Consider the following 17,689-nt stretch of genomic DNA (forward strand, 5'->3'; position numbering starts at 1 on the left):
ATAAATATGTATCATGTTTAACTTCAAGTGTCAAACATTCAATAATGCCAATAATGTATAATGCACATTATTCAACGATAAATAAGTACTTCCTACTTTTGGGTTGGTGGGACGGTACTTCAGGATTTATGCTTTTTATTGAGGATAACTCTCGTGTTGAACAAAGATATAAAGAGAAAAGCTCAATTATCATGAGAAGAAATCAAAGGAACATTCTAAGTGTGTGAGGTAACAAATGGCTACTTTATATATCTTTCCTTGAAAAAGCAAAAGATAATGAAAGACTAAAACTAAAGATGGTCATTCTATGATGCTTTTGAATGTTCTGTGAGTGTAAACAGATTATCTAGTCGAATGGGAACACAGGTGAGGTGATTGTTTTATCAAAAGTGGCCGCTCAATTTGAAAGATGCTGAGCGGCAGCTGTTCTTGCAGTTCAAATCCCAAGTCCCCTGCTCGTAAGTTGTAAGAATATCGGCCAAATGTTTCTATTTGATTTTTCTCGGGACCACCACGAATTTTACATCCTGTTTTTCCTGCGTGATAAAGAAAAGGAGGATGAAGAACTTTTATTAGAACGCCCAACGTTTTGGTAGCAGAACCACCTAGGGGAAGTCTTACCTTAAGACCAAGCACATTGCATGAGATGCACCAACTGCAACTGATAAAACATGGTAGGGACCCAACCCATCATCTTCCATTAGAAATTTGACCTCCACAGGACATGGTTGTGCCTCTGGCAGCCCAGGAACACCCAATTGAGAGTCCTTAGAATTTCCCCACATGTACAATTTGCCCTCAGCTTTCACAATCCAGAAGTGACTTTATCAGTGTCTTTCAAAGACGTGTCTAATGAAATGATCAGAACGGTATGTCGAAGTAAGAGCGTAATGCAAAAGCAAGTATTTTCCCAAAGAAGTTGATGGTCATTCCAAATGCTAAATATGTAATATAATCATAATAATAAATAAACTAACTAAACTGTGAAAATGACTTCAACTTCCTGCCTAACTGGCAGAAGAAAACGACGTCAACGTGTATGAAAGCACCAAAACAATTTGATATTAAATTCTACATATATAATAGAAGTAGATAACCAATGGCTACCTGTTATAGCTGCTGAAGAGGAACCACCACAGGCAATATACATCACTCGCTGATCAGCTAGAGCATCAATGACTCTCGGTACTTTTTCATTTTGTATAGAAGAATGCCCCAACTGACCATGTCCACCATAACCCCAGGAAAGTACTTTCCCATCACCTGGGTTAGAATAGCAAGAAACCTTAATAAACACAAGATGTGAATATAATAAACTCGAAGAGCAAAACCAGTAAGTGAGATGTGGCTGCTTCTACAGTCAAGTTACCCGTTAATCCAAGTGAGTGGTATCCACCACAAGCTATTTGAATGATGGGTGTGTCTTCAAGACTAGGAATAGGTTTTGGTTCCCAACCACCATTCTTATTGCCTCTACCAAGCTCAAAGTTGGTGTTTGCTGCATAAGTTACCAACAGTGAAGTATGCGATGTTAATAATGTCGGTTTGCAAAGTTGATTTTTTTTTTTTTCCTAGAGGATAACTAAGCTCAAAATCTTTATTTATAATGGCTAAACCTACAACCTCATGGCTTAAGGCCTAGCAGCATGGAAGATGCAACAAAATTTAAAAATTCTAACTGTGGAACATAACAAAGTAAAAGGAACTAACTAGCTCAGTTTTTCCACGTTGTAAAATCTTGCATATAGATGTAAGTTCTAATATCAAAGTCACCGCCACGAAAAGAGCCCAGGTCTGATCGGCTGAACACTTTATCACAAACAGGCCAGGCAAAAGTTTTTTTGCAGTAAAAATCTGACACCACAATATAGTCATTCATTTTTTTTATAGGTGTTTTTTTTTTTTTTTTTTTTTTGTATAGAAAGTCATTCATTGATCATGCAAGGTGTCATTACCCAAAGACAAAGACCTATCAATTTAACGCATTCAGTTGCATATCTTCAATGCTTTTTCTGGCATTTGGCCTGTGAAAGACCTTTCCATCATTCTGTAATTGCAGCCTTAAAAATGTTTGTAGAGCATAGTGGCTTCTTATTTTACAAGCACAATTTGAAAGCATTCTACAGCAATACTATAATTTTTTGAACTTTTTAAGACCTCAGAGACATTGAAGTAGCACCAATAATTTATTTCCTGATACTTTGATTTTGGAAAAACATCATGATTAAGCATCATCATTTCTAGATTGTTATTTTAATTTCTAAACGAGTATCATAGTCTCAATTCAGTATCCATCTGTTACCAGAGAAACTTTATCGTAATGCCCTTATGTTGGCATGCATTAAACTGAAACTCTTACCTCCCCAATTCCAAAGCTTCCCATCCACTCCCAGAGCCATGGTGAAGAAACCACCACAAGACACAGCAGCCACAGGTGCAGACAATGCTCTCACTCTAGAAGGAATGCTCAGTCCTCCTCCCTCATTTGGGCCTCGACCTGGACCAAGACCCAATCTACCATCACCTTCATCTCGGCCCCAAGTATATAGTTCGCCTATATCGGTGAACACAAAAGAAGAAATAACTTTAATATGAAAACCTGCAAATTCTTACCGATTTTTGGGAAAGAATAGATGATACAAGTGTGAAAATAAACATCAAAGATCATTTAATTAATACTATTATCTTTTTATAAGAAAATATTGTACGCAACCAACAGGAACAGCAATATTAGTAGTTCATGAGAACCATCTAGACTATTTGGATTTGGTGCATCCAAAAATTGAGGATAGGGCACTTCATAAAACTAAAATTATCAGGAAGGGATTCTCATAGCTTACTTTTGAGACAGACCAATTGTTGTGGAAGTGTATGGTAGGAAGAGAAGGAAGGCTGGTGAGGCTTGATCTGTGAGTAAGGGAGACGGGTTTTGTTCGGCGTGTCCCACTTAGTTAAGTAGTTTGTTAGAGGAATATGAGAGGGACTTATGCTTAAACATGGTTAAATACATTAGTGAGAGGGGAGTGAGGCATCTTTGATCATTTTTGGGATATTTTACGGGAGAGAATAGAAAGCTCTCGAACTTGGCCTTATACCATTTTCTTTGGACATAAATAATAACAGAGGTTCATCATTTTGTGTCTCTAAGTAACATCAGCAGTAAGGAGCTATACCAGATTGCAACAATTATTTATTCTTTGAGCATAACATACCTAGTTCTTGATTATGTTTACATTACTAAAAATGCCCTTCAAACCTATCGGTTCGGAAGCTTACACTTCTCCTGGTTTTTTTATGAGAGAAATATAATCCCACACAATGAAGGAACCTTTAGCCATTGTTAAACCTAAGTTCCCCAGCAAATATTCATTTTTCTGTCTAAGGTAGCATCAATACAATGAAGGGATAAACAACCTGATTCCGTGATAGCTGCAGTATGGGCACCGCTAGTTGAAATGTGTGTTATTCTACTCCTCCATGAGCCTTCTACCAATCTAGGGGACAGTTCACTGTGATAAACAGAATGTCCAAGCGCACCAAAGCCACCGTAACCCCTGGTAGCTTCATTTTTTAATGACCGAAGATCAAGTTTGGCAGTTTAAGAACAGAATCATGAAACAGAAAGTAAAGGAGCATGATGTCTAAATAGTATATGAACTGAAGGCATGCATTGGAGTTAAAACATGTTTGAGAGTGATTTAAAATGATCAAAATCAACTTTGTAATTAATTTTATACTTTTAAAGGCGATTTTCTTTTCATAAAAATTGATTTAAAGTGGGGTTTTGAATACAACAAACATTTCAAAATCACTGTCAATCATCCCCTGAAATTATGATAAAGCAATTCTCAGGTAAACTTGTACACTTCGAAATCATCTTATTAAGAGCTAAGAATAATCATGAAACAGAGTCATCCTTACACACAAGAAGGGATTCAATAGCAAATTGAATAGCCAACTTAAAAGCGTTAGTAAAATTGAAAATACGTATCAGGTTGCAATACTGACCAAGTTAAAACCTGCCCAAGCGAGTTGAGCGCAACGGAATGCAGACCCCCAAGAGCAATGCAACGAACACCCTCTAAGCGAGGATTCAAAGTGGGAATAAAGACAGGGTGTTCATCGCCGAAACCGAGACGGCCGCCGTCGCCCTTACCCCAAATCCAGCAATTCCCATTAACAAGCAAAGAAGAATGAAACAATCCACAAGAAATACCGACCTCGAACGAACCCTCACCCCCAGAATCTCCATTCTCGCTGGAGCGTGACGGAAGCTGCCCCGGGGATAAAGCGATTGTATGGAGATCAGGAACAATTAAATTAGCCACAGGGGAAGGATATAAACGGATTTCCTCAGTACCACCGCCGAGCTGGCCGGAGGAACCTCTGCCCCACGAAAGCACCTGAAGGGTAGCCGTGGTTTCGGCATTGATTGGATGCTTTCCTTCGGGAGAGTCGTGTTTGTAGAGCAAGGGAACTTTTGTCGAACTGGACGGCGGCGGAGGCGAAGCAATCGGAGAAGAGAAATGTCGGCAACGAGTGAGATTGATTGCCAGAAAACGATGTGGGCGAAGAAAGTACATATCAAAAGCTCGATCGATCAGTCGGCAGTGCAGTAGGGCGGCAGAATCAGAATGTATTTCTCCTACTTCACCGGAATCCCATTTCGTTTCTTCCAAATTTATGATAAATTAACTGAAAATCATGTTTGTGTCTTTTTACATATATTTTTAAAATATTTTAATACCTCTTTCAACTGAATTTAACGATTGTGAGATGAACCCTAATTTCACAATAAACTTTTAATTTTATGTTTATTAAATTTACAAATTTTTTAAATAGACCAATAATATATTATACATGAATCCGAAGACACGTATTAAATATTAAAATATAAAATTCATTAAATCGTTTCGTCAGCCTTCTTAATTAGTCTATCATGTGATTCTTCTAGTTCAAGTTGTCTTACAGTTTGGTCAGCCTCGAGCTCATCGAGTAGGTTGACGATCTTGTCAACTTTCATCTTGTTTACTTTATCGTGTGGTTCTTTTAGCTTGAGTGATAGTCTAATCGACCTTAGCCAATAGGTGCCAATCAAGTTCGTACATGAGCATAACATTAGGTTCCTTGGCCAAATGTGCTAATCAATTTGCTCTGATTTTTCGTTGGCGTAATGCTCTAATCAATTTCTCCTCCATGGTTGATGCCTAACTTTTTGTTGCCAAAATTCAAATAGAGGGAACATACATGATCTTCATGATAAGATATTGGACACTGATGTGATGGCTGCAATACTAGCTCTGATGTATAAGTTAACTAAGAGAATTTTGAGCGTGTCAAAGGTTTAAAGAACGAAAAAAAAAAAAAAACTATTTATATGGTATTCTTATCAGGCCAATAGATATGACTAATAGATCCGAAAAACATGCACAAACGAGTCATGAAGACGAAAATTAACATCGGACTGAGGAGTTATCATTTGCAAGCATTCGGTGTCGAAATTTGTTTCAAGAATCAATTTCAATGCTTAAACATGTCTATCTATTGATTCTCATTAATTTTGAGAGAGACAAAAGAATCCAAGTCTAATCTATTTATTGGCTATTCATATTTCATAATCGAAAACAAAGTAATAGAATCGAACTTGCCTTGACATCATCGTTCGTTGTTCCTCCTACACTCATCTCTTCACCATTCCATCGTCGAAGCCCTATTTTCAATAGCAATGTCTCGATCCTCGAAATCGAGTTCCACCAAATCCACAGACGACATAGACTACAGCAACTTCCCCGAAATCGACCAGGCCTTCATCACGGCAATATGGAACGATGAAGAAAAAGAGAAACAAGGCACCAAGTCGAGTAGACTCACGAAACTGATCCGATCAATTGAAGAAGACATCGCACCTCCAAGAGAATACCTCGATTCGTTCACAAGTAACGTAGAATCATCCAGTTCATCGGTCAGAGATAAGAGATCGACCTTGAAGATCGGTGAAATTGGGAGACGGATGGATGCTCAAAAGCTAAAGGATGTTCGCAGTCGTAAGGAGAAAGGGGTGGAAGAAGGAGTTGGGAGTGGGAGCAAACAGAAATCGAAGAAAGCCTTCAAGTGGTGGTGAAATAAGACTCAACATATCTAATTTAACCATAATGACGAAAATAGCCCCTATAACTAAAATAACAACTTATTTATTTATTTTATAAAATAACTCTAATTGGGCCAAGCCCGTACCAAAGTGGGCTGAATGAAATGGGCCTTGTTTAAAAATTAAGATATTATTTTAAATATATATAATCTTTACAGTGGAATATTTTCGCGGTAAAACAAGTATTAATTTATTCTTATTTAAAAAAAATATTGTTAATTACTTGAAAATAATTTAATTAGTTAAAAATATATTTTCTTTCAAATCTACACCCCTATGTATTGTTATTTTAATTTTTAAAATTTAAAAATAATTTTAGCCCTCGTAATACTATTTTTAGTATGTATTTTTTATATAAGATCAAGTCCCATCGAATGAAATATTAATGTTCTCAATTAATAGATTTAGAAAGAGATATTAAATATTTAGTAGTTCAGTCTCATACAAATTCATTGTATATAATGTCTCCGCATAAATCATTTGAACCAAATTATTTGTAACAGTTATAAATGGGTCGTATTAACAGTGTTACCACACGATAAAATGAATAAGACATCCAACTTTTTTCAAATACTAGACCCTATGGCTGTCAACCACGTATTACTCAAAATTACATTAATAACCTTCAATTTTATGGATAATATTAAATTACAAGTTTTTAGTGCATAAATCCCAACGGTTGTTGGAGAAGAGGAGACATTAAAGATATTTAATATTAAATTATAGTTTATCATATATATTATATTTAATATTTTATTATAAGGCAAATATCTAGATATTTGACTCTTACTATCATTTAGTATCTTTTCATTTATTGTTATTTTCATTTATTACTGTTTCTGTATCTTTCTAATTTATTTTATTATAAATATATAACTTTCACAACGTTTAAACGTGGTTAATTAAGCAACATTCTCACGGGACAATCTATTTTGAATTATACAAAGACAAGAATAATTTAGTATTTTGTCCGATTTATAAGACCAATTTATAAACTAAATGTATAAAAGTACCATACGAGTTAAAATCTTCCTATCTTACCTTTATTATAAAAAAAAAAAGAAATAAAAGTAATAACTCGTGAATTTAAAAAATAAATTTATGCCTCTAGACCAAACATATAAACGTATGATATTATTATATTTAGTGGTTAAAATAACTTGAAATTGTCGAAAACTTTTATTATTTTACCGTGTAATCTAAAACACAAACTTAAAAATTTATTTAATATTTAATGTAATGACTAACTCATAATTATGCATTCTTGGGAGTATATACTTAGTGTAACGACCTTAAATTAACATATATCTAGAGTCGCCACTAACGTCTCATGCTCATCTCTAATGCAGAATATAACTCTAAGAAATGTTCATCTTTATTAGCGGAAAAATTTTAACCTTCAGAATACGTTAAAACATTAGAAAACACCGCCGGACTTGCGTGTTTCAAACATCATATTGGAGTTTAAAATAAGATAAAAACAATTACAAATTAAATAATTTAAATAAATGGAATGCAAGCACCCTATCCTAACAAAGTCTAGGAATTTTAAATATGCAACTATATGGCACAGTCTCTAATCATGATGCATCCGTCAACCGTACATGGGAGCCTTGTCTTTACCTGAAAAACAATATGGCACACGGCCAAAGTACTTCGAAGAAATACTCCGTAAGTGACCCCACTATAGGGACTATGCTAATGCAAACACATGCAATCATGAATTAGGGACCTATCTCTAATCATCTTAATGGTGGCCTCCAGTTTCGGACAAATTGGATGTGTAGTACTTCCCTACACACGACTCACACGTGCGAGTGTGAATCCCCAGGGTGCTTGCACACCCCTTGGACCCTCTGGTCAAGCTAATCTGTAGCGACGTCCGGAGATCAGCGGAACCCCATAGTGTCATGCACCTCATGAACACCCTCATCTGTGTGCATTCGCACTTGTGCGCATACGTGCTCATCATACGGTGCGTGTCCGCACTCATCATCTCTAGGGGAAGTAGCCCTATGCTGATGAACATACAATATGCATGAGGTCCCTCTAAGTCCAATTATACATCTCTTCTGACACAACCCTCTAGTCTCATCTCTTGGTTACACTATGTAGCACGTGCTCGTGGATATTTACATTAATATCATTTTCATACTCTTAGAGTTGTGTCCTATGTCGATCTAACGACATGATGCAATATGACAAACAACATCATAAGACATGTTCAACATGGAAAACATCATCTTGTTAATAACATCGTCATGCATACATCATACTCATCATAGAAGCCATTAAGTGCATCAAAACATAAATAACGTACATTTAAAAGACATCACAACACAACGTCATACTCATACATCATCATAATTCAAACAATCTTTAGCCTATCCTATCGTAAGGCCACTTACCTGGTTGGTCTTAGCCGAAGTATTCCCTAATTTAATTAACGTAAGCTCCCGTTCCTCGAGAGCTGCTCCAAAGATTGCTGGAGTTCGCTTCATATCTCACTGTTCGTTAGTATTTCACATTTTAATTAATAATCCAATTAACAATGTGAAATACAACTCTAAAACGGTCTTAGTAAAAATCGAATTCCACGTTTCATTATTTATAAATTTTTGTTGGATAGTAAAACTTAAATTGAAAATATGTCATGCTGTTTGAATCATTCCATCCAACTATAGTTTGTTATAATATTATATTGTCTCGGTACAAATAATAATAATTTTTCATTTTCTTTCTCTATGCTGAACCACTTTGTTTCTCTTCTTTCTTCCACTTTCCTTCTCTTGTACGACTTTGTTTCTCTTCTCTCTGTATTTTTTTTTCTATAAATAATGACTATTCAATTATAAAACAATTTTCAATCAATTCTGTTCTCTCCTTTCCTCATATGACTATCCAATTAACATAAGCCATGTTCAATCTACCGTTTTATTCTCTTTCCTAAAACTCAATCTAGTCTGTTTTTTCTATGTCCCAGATGACTATTTTTTGGAGTAAAACTGTTTATGCATCAATCATGCATCAATCAATTATGATTTTCTTCTCTTTCTAAAAAATGATGATCCAATTTAGATGCAATTCACAGAGCCATTTTCAATCAATTTTGATTTTTGACCGCATATCCAAAAATCTAGATAATTGAAAAATAGATATAAGATAACTTTTCTATCTCTTCTAAAAGATAGAAGAAAATGAGATCTAACTTACATATATCTATTTCCCTTCGTATCAAAATTTTTCTCTTCCAAAATCTGCTATCTTTCCTTTGTTTCTTTCTCCAATTTTTCTCTCCCAATATCTGCTATCTTTCGTTTGTTTCTTTCTCTGATTTTCCCTTTCCAACCTCTGTCCTTTTCTTTTTTGTTTATGTTTTGTTTCTTTTTTGCAAATCATTTTATAGTTGTAGGAGGTGTTGAGGAGACATTTGTGGGAGGTGGAGGGAGAGTCGATAATTTATTTATTTATTTTTTATTATTATTTACTTATTATTATTATTATTATTATTTTTCTCTAGTTTGCAAAAATGTTTTGAACTATAGTGTTATCTCTGGTAAAGCTGTTCAATTCCAAATTAGTAGTTCGAATTAGTAGTTCGAATCTATCCCTCTTGAGAGACTAGGGCTAAAAGAGTCGAAAGAAAGTATTTGGTTATCTTTACATTTTTTTTTTTTTTTACTATCTTTACATTTCTAATTAGTATTTGGTCGATATTGCCTTGATATTTTTTTTTTGTTGATATATATATATATATTTTTTTTTTGTTGATATATATATATATTTTTTTGTTGAATTTTTTTTTTAATATCCATTTGGAACTTATGAAATGAAAATTTAATCCCGGAATGTAATCATGCAAATCACATATATGGTTTTTTTTAAAGAGCTTGTATCCAAAAATATAAGCAAGTGATACTTACGAATCAGAAGCGTGCACTGAAAATTTCAATGGCTATTTCTTTTCTGTGGCCTTAGCTTCCACATTCAATTTCTAACGTGTTCGTGCACTTGTGTTGAATTCTGAAGCTTGTGCTCATGAACATATCATCTACAAGCTCCATCTCAGTAGTGTAAAATGCAATTATGAGACAGAAGCACGTCTTGTAAACGAATAACGAAATCAACTTGCGACTGTGGAATTCCGTTCTATTGACACTCTTATCAGGCCAATAGATATAACTAATAGATCCGAAAAACATGCACAAACGAGTAATGAAGACGAAAATTAACATCGGACTGAGGAGTTATCATTTGCAAGCATTCGGTGTCGAAATTTATTTGAAGAATCAATTTCAATGCTTAAACATGTCTATCTATTGATTCTCATTAATTTCGAGAGAGACAAAAGGATCTGAGTCTAATCTATTTATTGGCGATTCATATTTCATAATCGAAAACAAATTCATCGTTGTTCCTCCTACACTCATCTCTTCACCATTCCATTGTCGAAGCCCTATTTTCAATAGCAATGTCTCGATCTTCGAAATTGAGTTCCACCAAATCCACAGACGACATAGACTACAGCAGCTTTCCCGAAATCGACCAGGCCTTCATCACGGCAATATGGAAGGATGAAGAGAAAGAGAAACAAGGCACCAAGTCGAGTAGACTCACGAAACTGATCCGATCAATTGAAGAAGACATCGCACCTCCAAGAGAATACCTCGATTCGTTCACAAGTAACATAGAATCATCCAGTTCATCGACTAGAGATAAGAGATCGACCTTGAAGATCGATGAAAGTGTGAGACGAATGAATGCTCAAAAGCTAAAGGATGTTCGCAGTCGTAAGGAGAAAGGGGTGGAAGGTGAAGGAGTTGGGAGTGGGAGCAAACAGAAATCGAAGAAAGCCTTCAAGTGGTGGTGAAATAAGACGCACCATATCTAATTTAACCATAAAGACGAAAATAGACCCTATAACTAAAATAACAACTTATCTCCTTGTCTTATTTTTGCTGTAAAACAAGTATTAATTTATTCTTATTAAAAAACATGTTAATTACTTGAAAATAATTTAATTAGTCAAAAATATATTTTCTTTCAAATCCACACAACTATGTATTGTTATTTTAATTTTTAAAAATTTTAAAATAATTTATGGTATATAATGTCTCCACATAAACCATTTCAACCCAATTATTTGTAATAATTACAAAGTAGGTTGTATCAACGGTGTTACTAAGATAAAACGGATAAGATACCCAACTTTTTCATATAGTATAGACCCCTTGACTGTCAACCACGTATTACTCAAAATTACATTAATAACCTTAAATTTTCATACATTAATAATATTAAATTACAAATAAAATAATCACAATCTTTATTAAAATAATTCATTACACGCTTTTAGGGCATAAATCCCAGCAAATTGTTCTCTTTATTAAAATAATTAATTACTTGTTTGTAGGACATGAATCCAAACAAGTTAGTTGTTGGAGAAGAGGAGACGTTAAAAATATTTAGTATTATATCATTTTTGATATTTTATTATAAGACAAACATCTAGATGTTTGACTCTTACCTCGTATGGTATCTTTTCATTTATTGTTATTTTCATTTATTACTCTTTCCGTATCCTTGTAATTTATTTGATTATAAATATATAACTTTCACACCATTTAAACGATTAAGCAACATTCTTAGCAGACAATCTATTTTGGGTTATATAAAGAGAAGAATAATTTAGTATTTTGTCCGACTTATAAGCCCAATTAATAAATTAAATGGATAAAAGTAAAAATAAAAAAAAAATAACAATACGAGTTAAAATCTTCATATCTTACCTTTATTATAAAAAAATGAAATAAAAGTTACAACTCGTGAATTTAAAAAATAAATTTATGAGTCTCTAGACCAAACGTATAAACGTATGATATTATTATATTTAGTTGTAATAGTAAAATAATAATAATAATTAAAAAGGAAAAAAATAAACAAATAAAAAAAATTATAAAAAAAATAGTTAAATAACAATAATAATTATAAATAAATAAAATTTTTCTCCACTTCTCTCCACTAACCTCTCATCCCTTCCCACAGTTATCTTTCCTCAATCCACAGTTACTTAAAAAAGAAACAGAAAAATAACAATGGTCAGTTGAGTAAGAGTAAAATGACTTTCGCATAATTTAGAGATTTTGGTAGATTAGTATGGTAAAATCTCATCTCAGATTTCCTTTACCTTTATAGTTATCTGTATAAGAAGGTAGGATAGATCTCCTTTCCTTTATCCAATATTTTACTGGATCATGTAATAATCAAATCTCATATTCCCGTATCCAATTAATCAAATGTTTGTTGGTAGTTATATAAATCTGTAAGGTTAGGCAAACAATTAAAATTGGACAATAATATCGGTTTAGAAAATAAATACTGAGGAGGAATGTCTATTATGAAAATCTATTTATACAAAGTGAGGAAGGAAGATTGAGGAAAGATTTGGTAAACAAAATTTAAAAATAAAATCCAAAGTATCAGGGGACAACAAACTCTATTAAATTTTGTCCATTAACAATATAGTCCCTACAACAATAATAAAAAATAAGATATCTAGTGAAAATAATATTATATATATATATATATAACATTTCAAGACTTTTAACAGTGGACCAACGTAGATTAGAGATAATATTATAGAGTTCAAACTTGAAACTGATGTCATGGGCTCACATAGATTGACTCGGATTTCAAAGGACGGAATCAAACTTGCATTAAAGATATATTCGTGACAACAACTTAAGCTAGCCAGGTAAGTGGTCTTACTATCGGCATGGTTATATTTGATGTTGACACGTGTCTGTGGTTCTGCACGTGTCATATATACTAATATGTGTGAATTATTTGTGAATCGGTATGCTTATATTATGTTTATGTTATGTTACAATATGTGAATCGTATGATAATAATTGTGGTACGATGTGTTCAAGGATATGTTTGAGATAGGATACGAGAAGGATGCACAAAACGAAATGTAACGATAGGAGTAAGATACGTTCATGAAACGTTAAGGTTAAGTTACGTACCGGAGTGCTGTGGATATGAGAGATTGATGAAAGAATATGGTTAGGATATGGGTAGAAAGGGGTAGGTTTGTGATAGATTGTTAGAACGATAGCGTTAGGATACGTTTCTGTAATGATATGACTAAGGTACGTTTACGTAACGATATGACTGTGATAGGTATAAGAACGTTAAGGCTATGGAAGTGTTTACGATACTCAATGTTTATGATACGATATATTGTGATGTGATGTGTCATGTTTAGATTGTTTTGTGTGACCATTGAGGTAATTGTTGTATGAATTGCATGTTATGAAATGACATGTTAAAAACATGGAGCGTTATGTTATGTTTTCTAAATTGTATGTATACAGCATGTTATGAACGACATGATATCACGACAAACGAAATGAAATGTAACCCCGTTAGGATTATGTATGATACGTAGACTGAAAATGAGAAATGACATGTTAATCATGAAAGATGATAGCTGAGTTATATTCATTAATTATAAAAGTAGAAATATTGGGGACCTCATGCATTATGTGTGCTCATGCATTTGGGAATACCCCTATTCCATCACGGGGGTACGGACGCGTACATCCAATGACAGGACAATGATCGTTATGTTTGCATAGTGCTGCCGTGACGGTGACTAGTTCTAACAGGTGTCCGGCCTAAGAAGCTCCCAGAGTATGCTCGACGGACAAGGAAAGTGGTCCAGCGGTGTGCGAACTGACTGGTGAGCCCATACTCGCATGTATGGACTGTGTGTAGAGTATATGGTACACGTCCAAATTACGAACAGCCCTGTAGGAAGACAAATTGAAAGATAGGTCCCATTATCTCATTTGCATGTGATTGTTATATTTAACCCCAATAGTGGGTTCACTTACTGAGTATTTCTTTAAATACTCAAGTCATGTGCTACTACATTTTTGAGGTTAAGGCAAGACATTCTTGTACGGCTGACGACGACATCGCAACTCGAGAACATGGCATATGCATAGGATAGTGGTATTTATTTTCTTAGACTTAGGCTAGAATAGGATGTTTTAAATTTAAACGCTTATTTTTTTTATTTCGAGTCTTTTGTTGTGTCGTTTTAAATATGTTTTCGAAACACGTAAGTCCATGACTGTGTTTTAAGATAAAGGTTATGTTCTATGGAATTTAAATGAAGTCTTCCGCATTCAATGTTTATAATACGTATACAGTAGCGACCTTAAATTAAGTAAAAAAATTTGGGTCGTTACACAACTTATGAAATGAAAATTTATCCCTCAATGTAATCATGCAAATCACATATATGGTTTTTTTAAAAAGAGATTGTATCCAAAGATATAAACGATTGATATTTACAAATCAGAAGCGTGCTCTGAAAATTTCAATGGCTATTTCTTTTTTGTAGCCTCAGCTTCCACATTCAATTTCTAATGTGTTCTTGCACCTGCGTTGAATTCTTAAGCTTGTGCTCAACAGTAGTGTAAATTGCAATTATGAGACAGAAGCACGTCTTTTAAACAAATAACGAAATCAACTTGCGACTGCAGAATTCCGTTCTATTGATACTCTTATCAGGCCAATAGATATGACTAATAGATCCGAAAAACATGCACAAATGAGTAATGAAGACGAAAATTAACATCGGACTGAGGAGTTATCATTTGCAAGCATTCGGTGTCAAAATTTGTTTCCAAAATCAATTTCAATGCTTAAACATGTCTATCTATTGATTCTCATTAATTTCGAGAGAGACAAAAGAATCCGAGTCTAATCTATTTATTGGCGATTCATATTTCATAATCGAAAACAAAGTAATAGAATCGAACTTACCTTTACATCATCGTTCGTTGTTCCTCATACACTCATCTCTTCACCATTCCATCATCGAAGCCCTATTTTCAATAGCAATGTCTCGATCCTCGAAATCGAGTTCCACCAAATCTACAGACGACATAGACTACAGCAACTTCCCCGAAATCGATCAGGCCTTCATCACGGCAATATGGAACGATGAAGAAAAAGAGAAACAAGGCACCAAGTCGAGTAGACTCACGAAACTGATCCGATCAATTGAAGAAGACATCGCACCTCCAAGAGAATACCTCGATTCGTTCACAAGTAACGTAGAATCATCAAGTTCATCGGTCAGAGATAACAGATCGACCTTAAAGATCGGTGAAATTGGAAGACGGATGGATGCTCAAAAGCTAAAGGATGTTCGCAGTCGTAAGGAGAAAGGGGTGGAAGGCGAAGGAGTTGGGAGTGGGAGCAAACACAAATCGAAGAAAGCCTTCAAGTGGTGGTGAAATAAGACGCACCATATCTAATTTAACCATAATGACGAAAATAGCCCCTATAACTAAAATAACAACTTATTTATTTATTTTATAAAATAACTCTAATTGGGCCAAGCCCATACCAAAGTGGGCTGAATGAAATGGGCCTTGTTTAAAAATTAAGATATTATTTTAAATATATATAATCTTTACAGTGGAATATTTTCGCGGTAAAACAAGTATTAATTTATTCTTATTTAAACAAAATATTGTTAATTACTTGAAAATAATTTAATTAGTCAAAAATATATTTTCTTTCATATCTACGCCTCTATATATTGTTATTTTAATTTTAAAAAATTAAAAAATAATTTTAGCCTTCGTACTCGCGTATTATTTTTTTTTATAAGATCAAGTCGTATGAAATAAAACATTAATATTCTCGAATAGATTTATAAAAAAAAAAAAATAATAAATAAATATTTCTTAGTTTAATATTATACAAATTTATGGTATAGAATGTCTCCACTCGTCTCGACATAAATAATTTGAATCAAATTATTTGTAACAATTACAAAGTAGGTCATATAAACAGTATTACCAAAATAAAACCAATAAGACACCCAATTTTATTCATATACTATAAGCCCTTTAGATTATGAAGTGAACATGATCATCCTATCGCTATCAACCACATTACTCAAAATTACATTAATACCCTTAAATTTTCATACCATAAATAATATTAAATTACAAATAAAATAATCTAAAATATTATTATTTACGTGACATCTTTATTTAATATAATGATCAGCTCATAATTGTGTAGTATATACTTAGCATGGAAGAAAAATACTAAAATATGGAAAGAAAAAGTGGGTAGCTTTTTAAAATAAGGAAATTCAAAATCCATTATTGTCCAATTAAAAGTAATGTTTAAAGTAACGCCCACTAACGGAGTAAAAATTGGTAAAAAGAGAAAACCCACGTGCCATGTCATTGACAGCCTGTCCTCTTTTTATTTTATTTTATTTTTTTAATTCCGTGTTTTATTAAGATAATGAAAAGTATACTTAACAACACCCCCTTTAAATTAACCTATGGTTTTAATTTGTTTAGTGTCACCCATAAAATAGAATATTGTAAGTTTATATTTTAATTTCTGCCATATTTTATTTAATTATTAAGATGTTTTAATTCAGCTAGGTGGCCGATATTATCCATGTATTAAATTAAATAATTGGATATTTTTTAAATATTTTTACCAAATAAGTATTTTAAGAATTTAGATACAATAAAATTTAAAGATAAAATAAATGTATTAAAAATGGCTGATTATTAGATTTAATCCTACGGACAATAATAGTTAATTTTAAATTTTATTGAAATTATGTAAACTAAAATTAAATATTAAATACTTCAAATCGTATAAAAGAAAATGAAATGAAATATAAAAAAGAGATAGTGATAAGGTTTAATCCATAAATATAATATAATTATTTTAATGTTCTGGTTTTTCGGAAAAATACCTTTAAACTTTGTATTTTGTCCGAGAAATACCTATAAATTTTTAAAAGTTTTCATATTCAATAATATCCTTTTTTTTTTTTTAATTAATTTTTGTGGAAAAGTTTAATATTTTGATTTAAAATACAATTTAACATTTTAAACGCTTTTAACCTTCAAAAAAATATTTTAAAAATAAGTTTTCAAAAGTTTCACTAATACACTCAAATTAAAAACACTAAATTTAAATATCAAATATTAACCAATCACAACAAAGAAAAATATTTTTATTTTTATTTTTATTTTTGAAGAAATTCACTCAACTTAAATAAAAAAAAATATTAAAAATAGTTTTGTTACAGTTTAGTGCAACTTATTTCTAGTTTGAATTAGTTATAGAATATATAATATTCGTAATCTTGAAGAATATATTAGTTAAGAAATATATCTTAGATATTTCAGTTAAATTTGAATATTTGAATAGTAGTATATTTTATTTTATTATCAAGATTTAATTAGTTTGTATTTCTTATTATTGGGTATCTTGTATCTATTTAAATGTTGTGAATATCAATGAAGATTAGAACCTTCTATCCGGAATCCGGAGTAATAATATTTTCATATCTATTCACACTATTGAGTGGTTTTGATGCTAGGTGGTCTCAAAGTTAAAATAGAAAAAGGAGAAAAAAAGAAAAAAAAGAGAAAAGAGAGTTAAAACTTTTATTTATTACTATTTTTTTACATA

The 17,689-nt window shown here is 32.7% G+C and overlaps 1 protein-coding gene across 1 annotated transcript; it reads right to left on the reverse strand.

The window, feature by feature from the left end:
* Positions 1–118: 118 nt before the first annotated feature.
* On the reverse strand, positions 119–4,707 carry RUG3 (Regulator of chromosome condensation (RCC1) family protein). Its single transcript, XM_023668872.2, has 7 exons — positions 4,009–4,707; positions 3,415–3,554; positions 2,360–2,554; positions 1,370–1,498; positions 1,108–1,263; positions 622–802; positions 119–536 (listed from the first exon to the last, which is right to left on the reverse strand). Exons 1-7 carry the CDS (start codon positions 4,581–4,583, stop codon positions 521–523), a joined length of 1,392 nt encoding a protein of 463 aa, XP_023524640.2. The 5' UTR covers positions 4,584–4,707; the 3' UTR covers positions 119–520.
* Positions 4,708–17,689: the final 12,982 nt, after the last annotated feature.

Source organism: Cucurbita pepo, chromosome 2 (genome assembly GCF_057944985.1).
Source record: "Cucurbita pepo subsp. pepo isolate OVF chromosome 2, ASM5794498v1, whole genome shotgun sequence".
Taxonomy (NCBI): domain Eukaryota; kingdom Viridiplantae; phylum Streptophyta; class Magnoliopsida; order Cucurbitales; family Cucurbitaceae; genus Cucurbita; species Cucurbita pepo.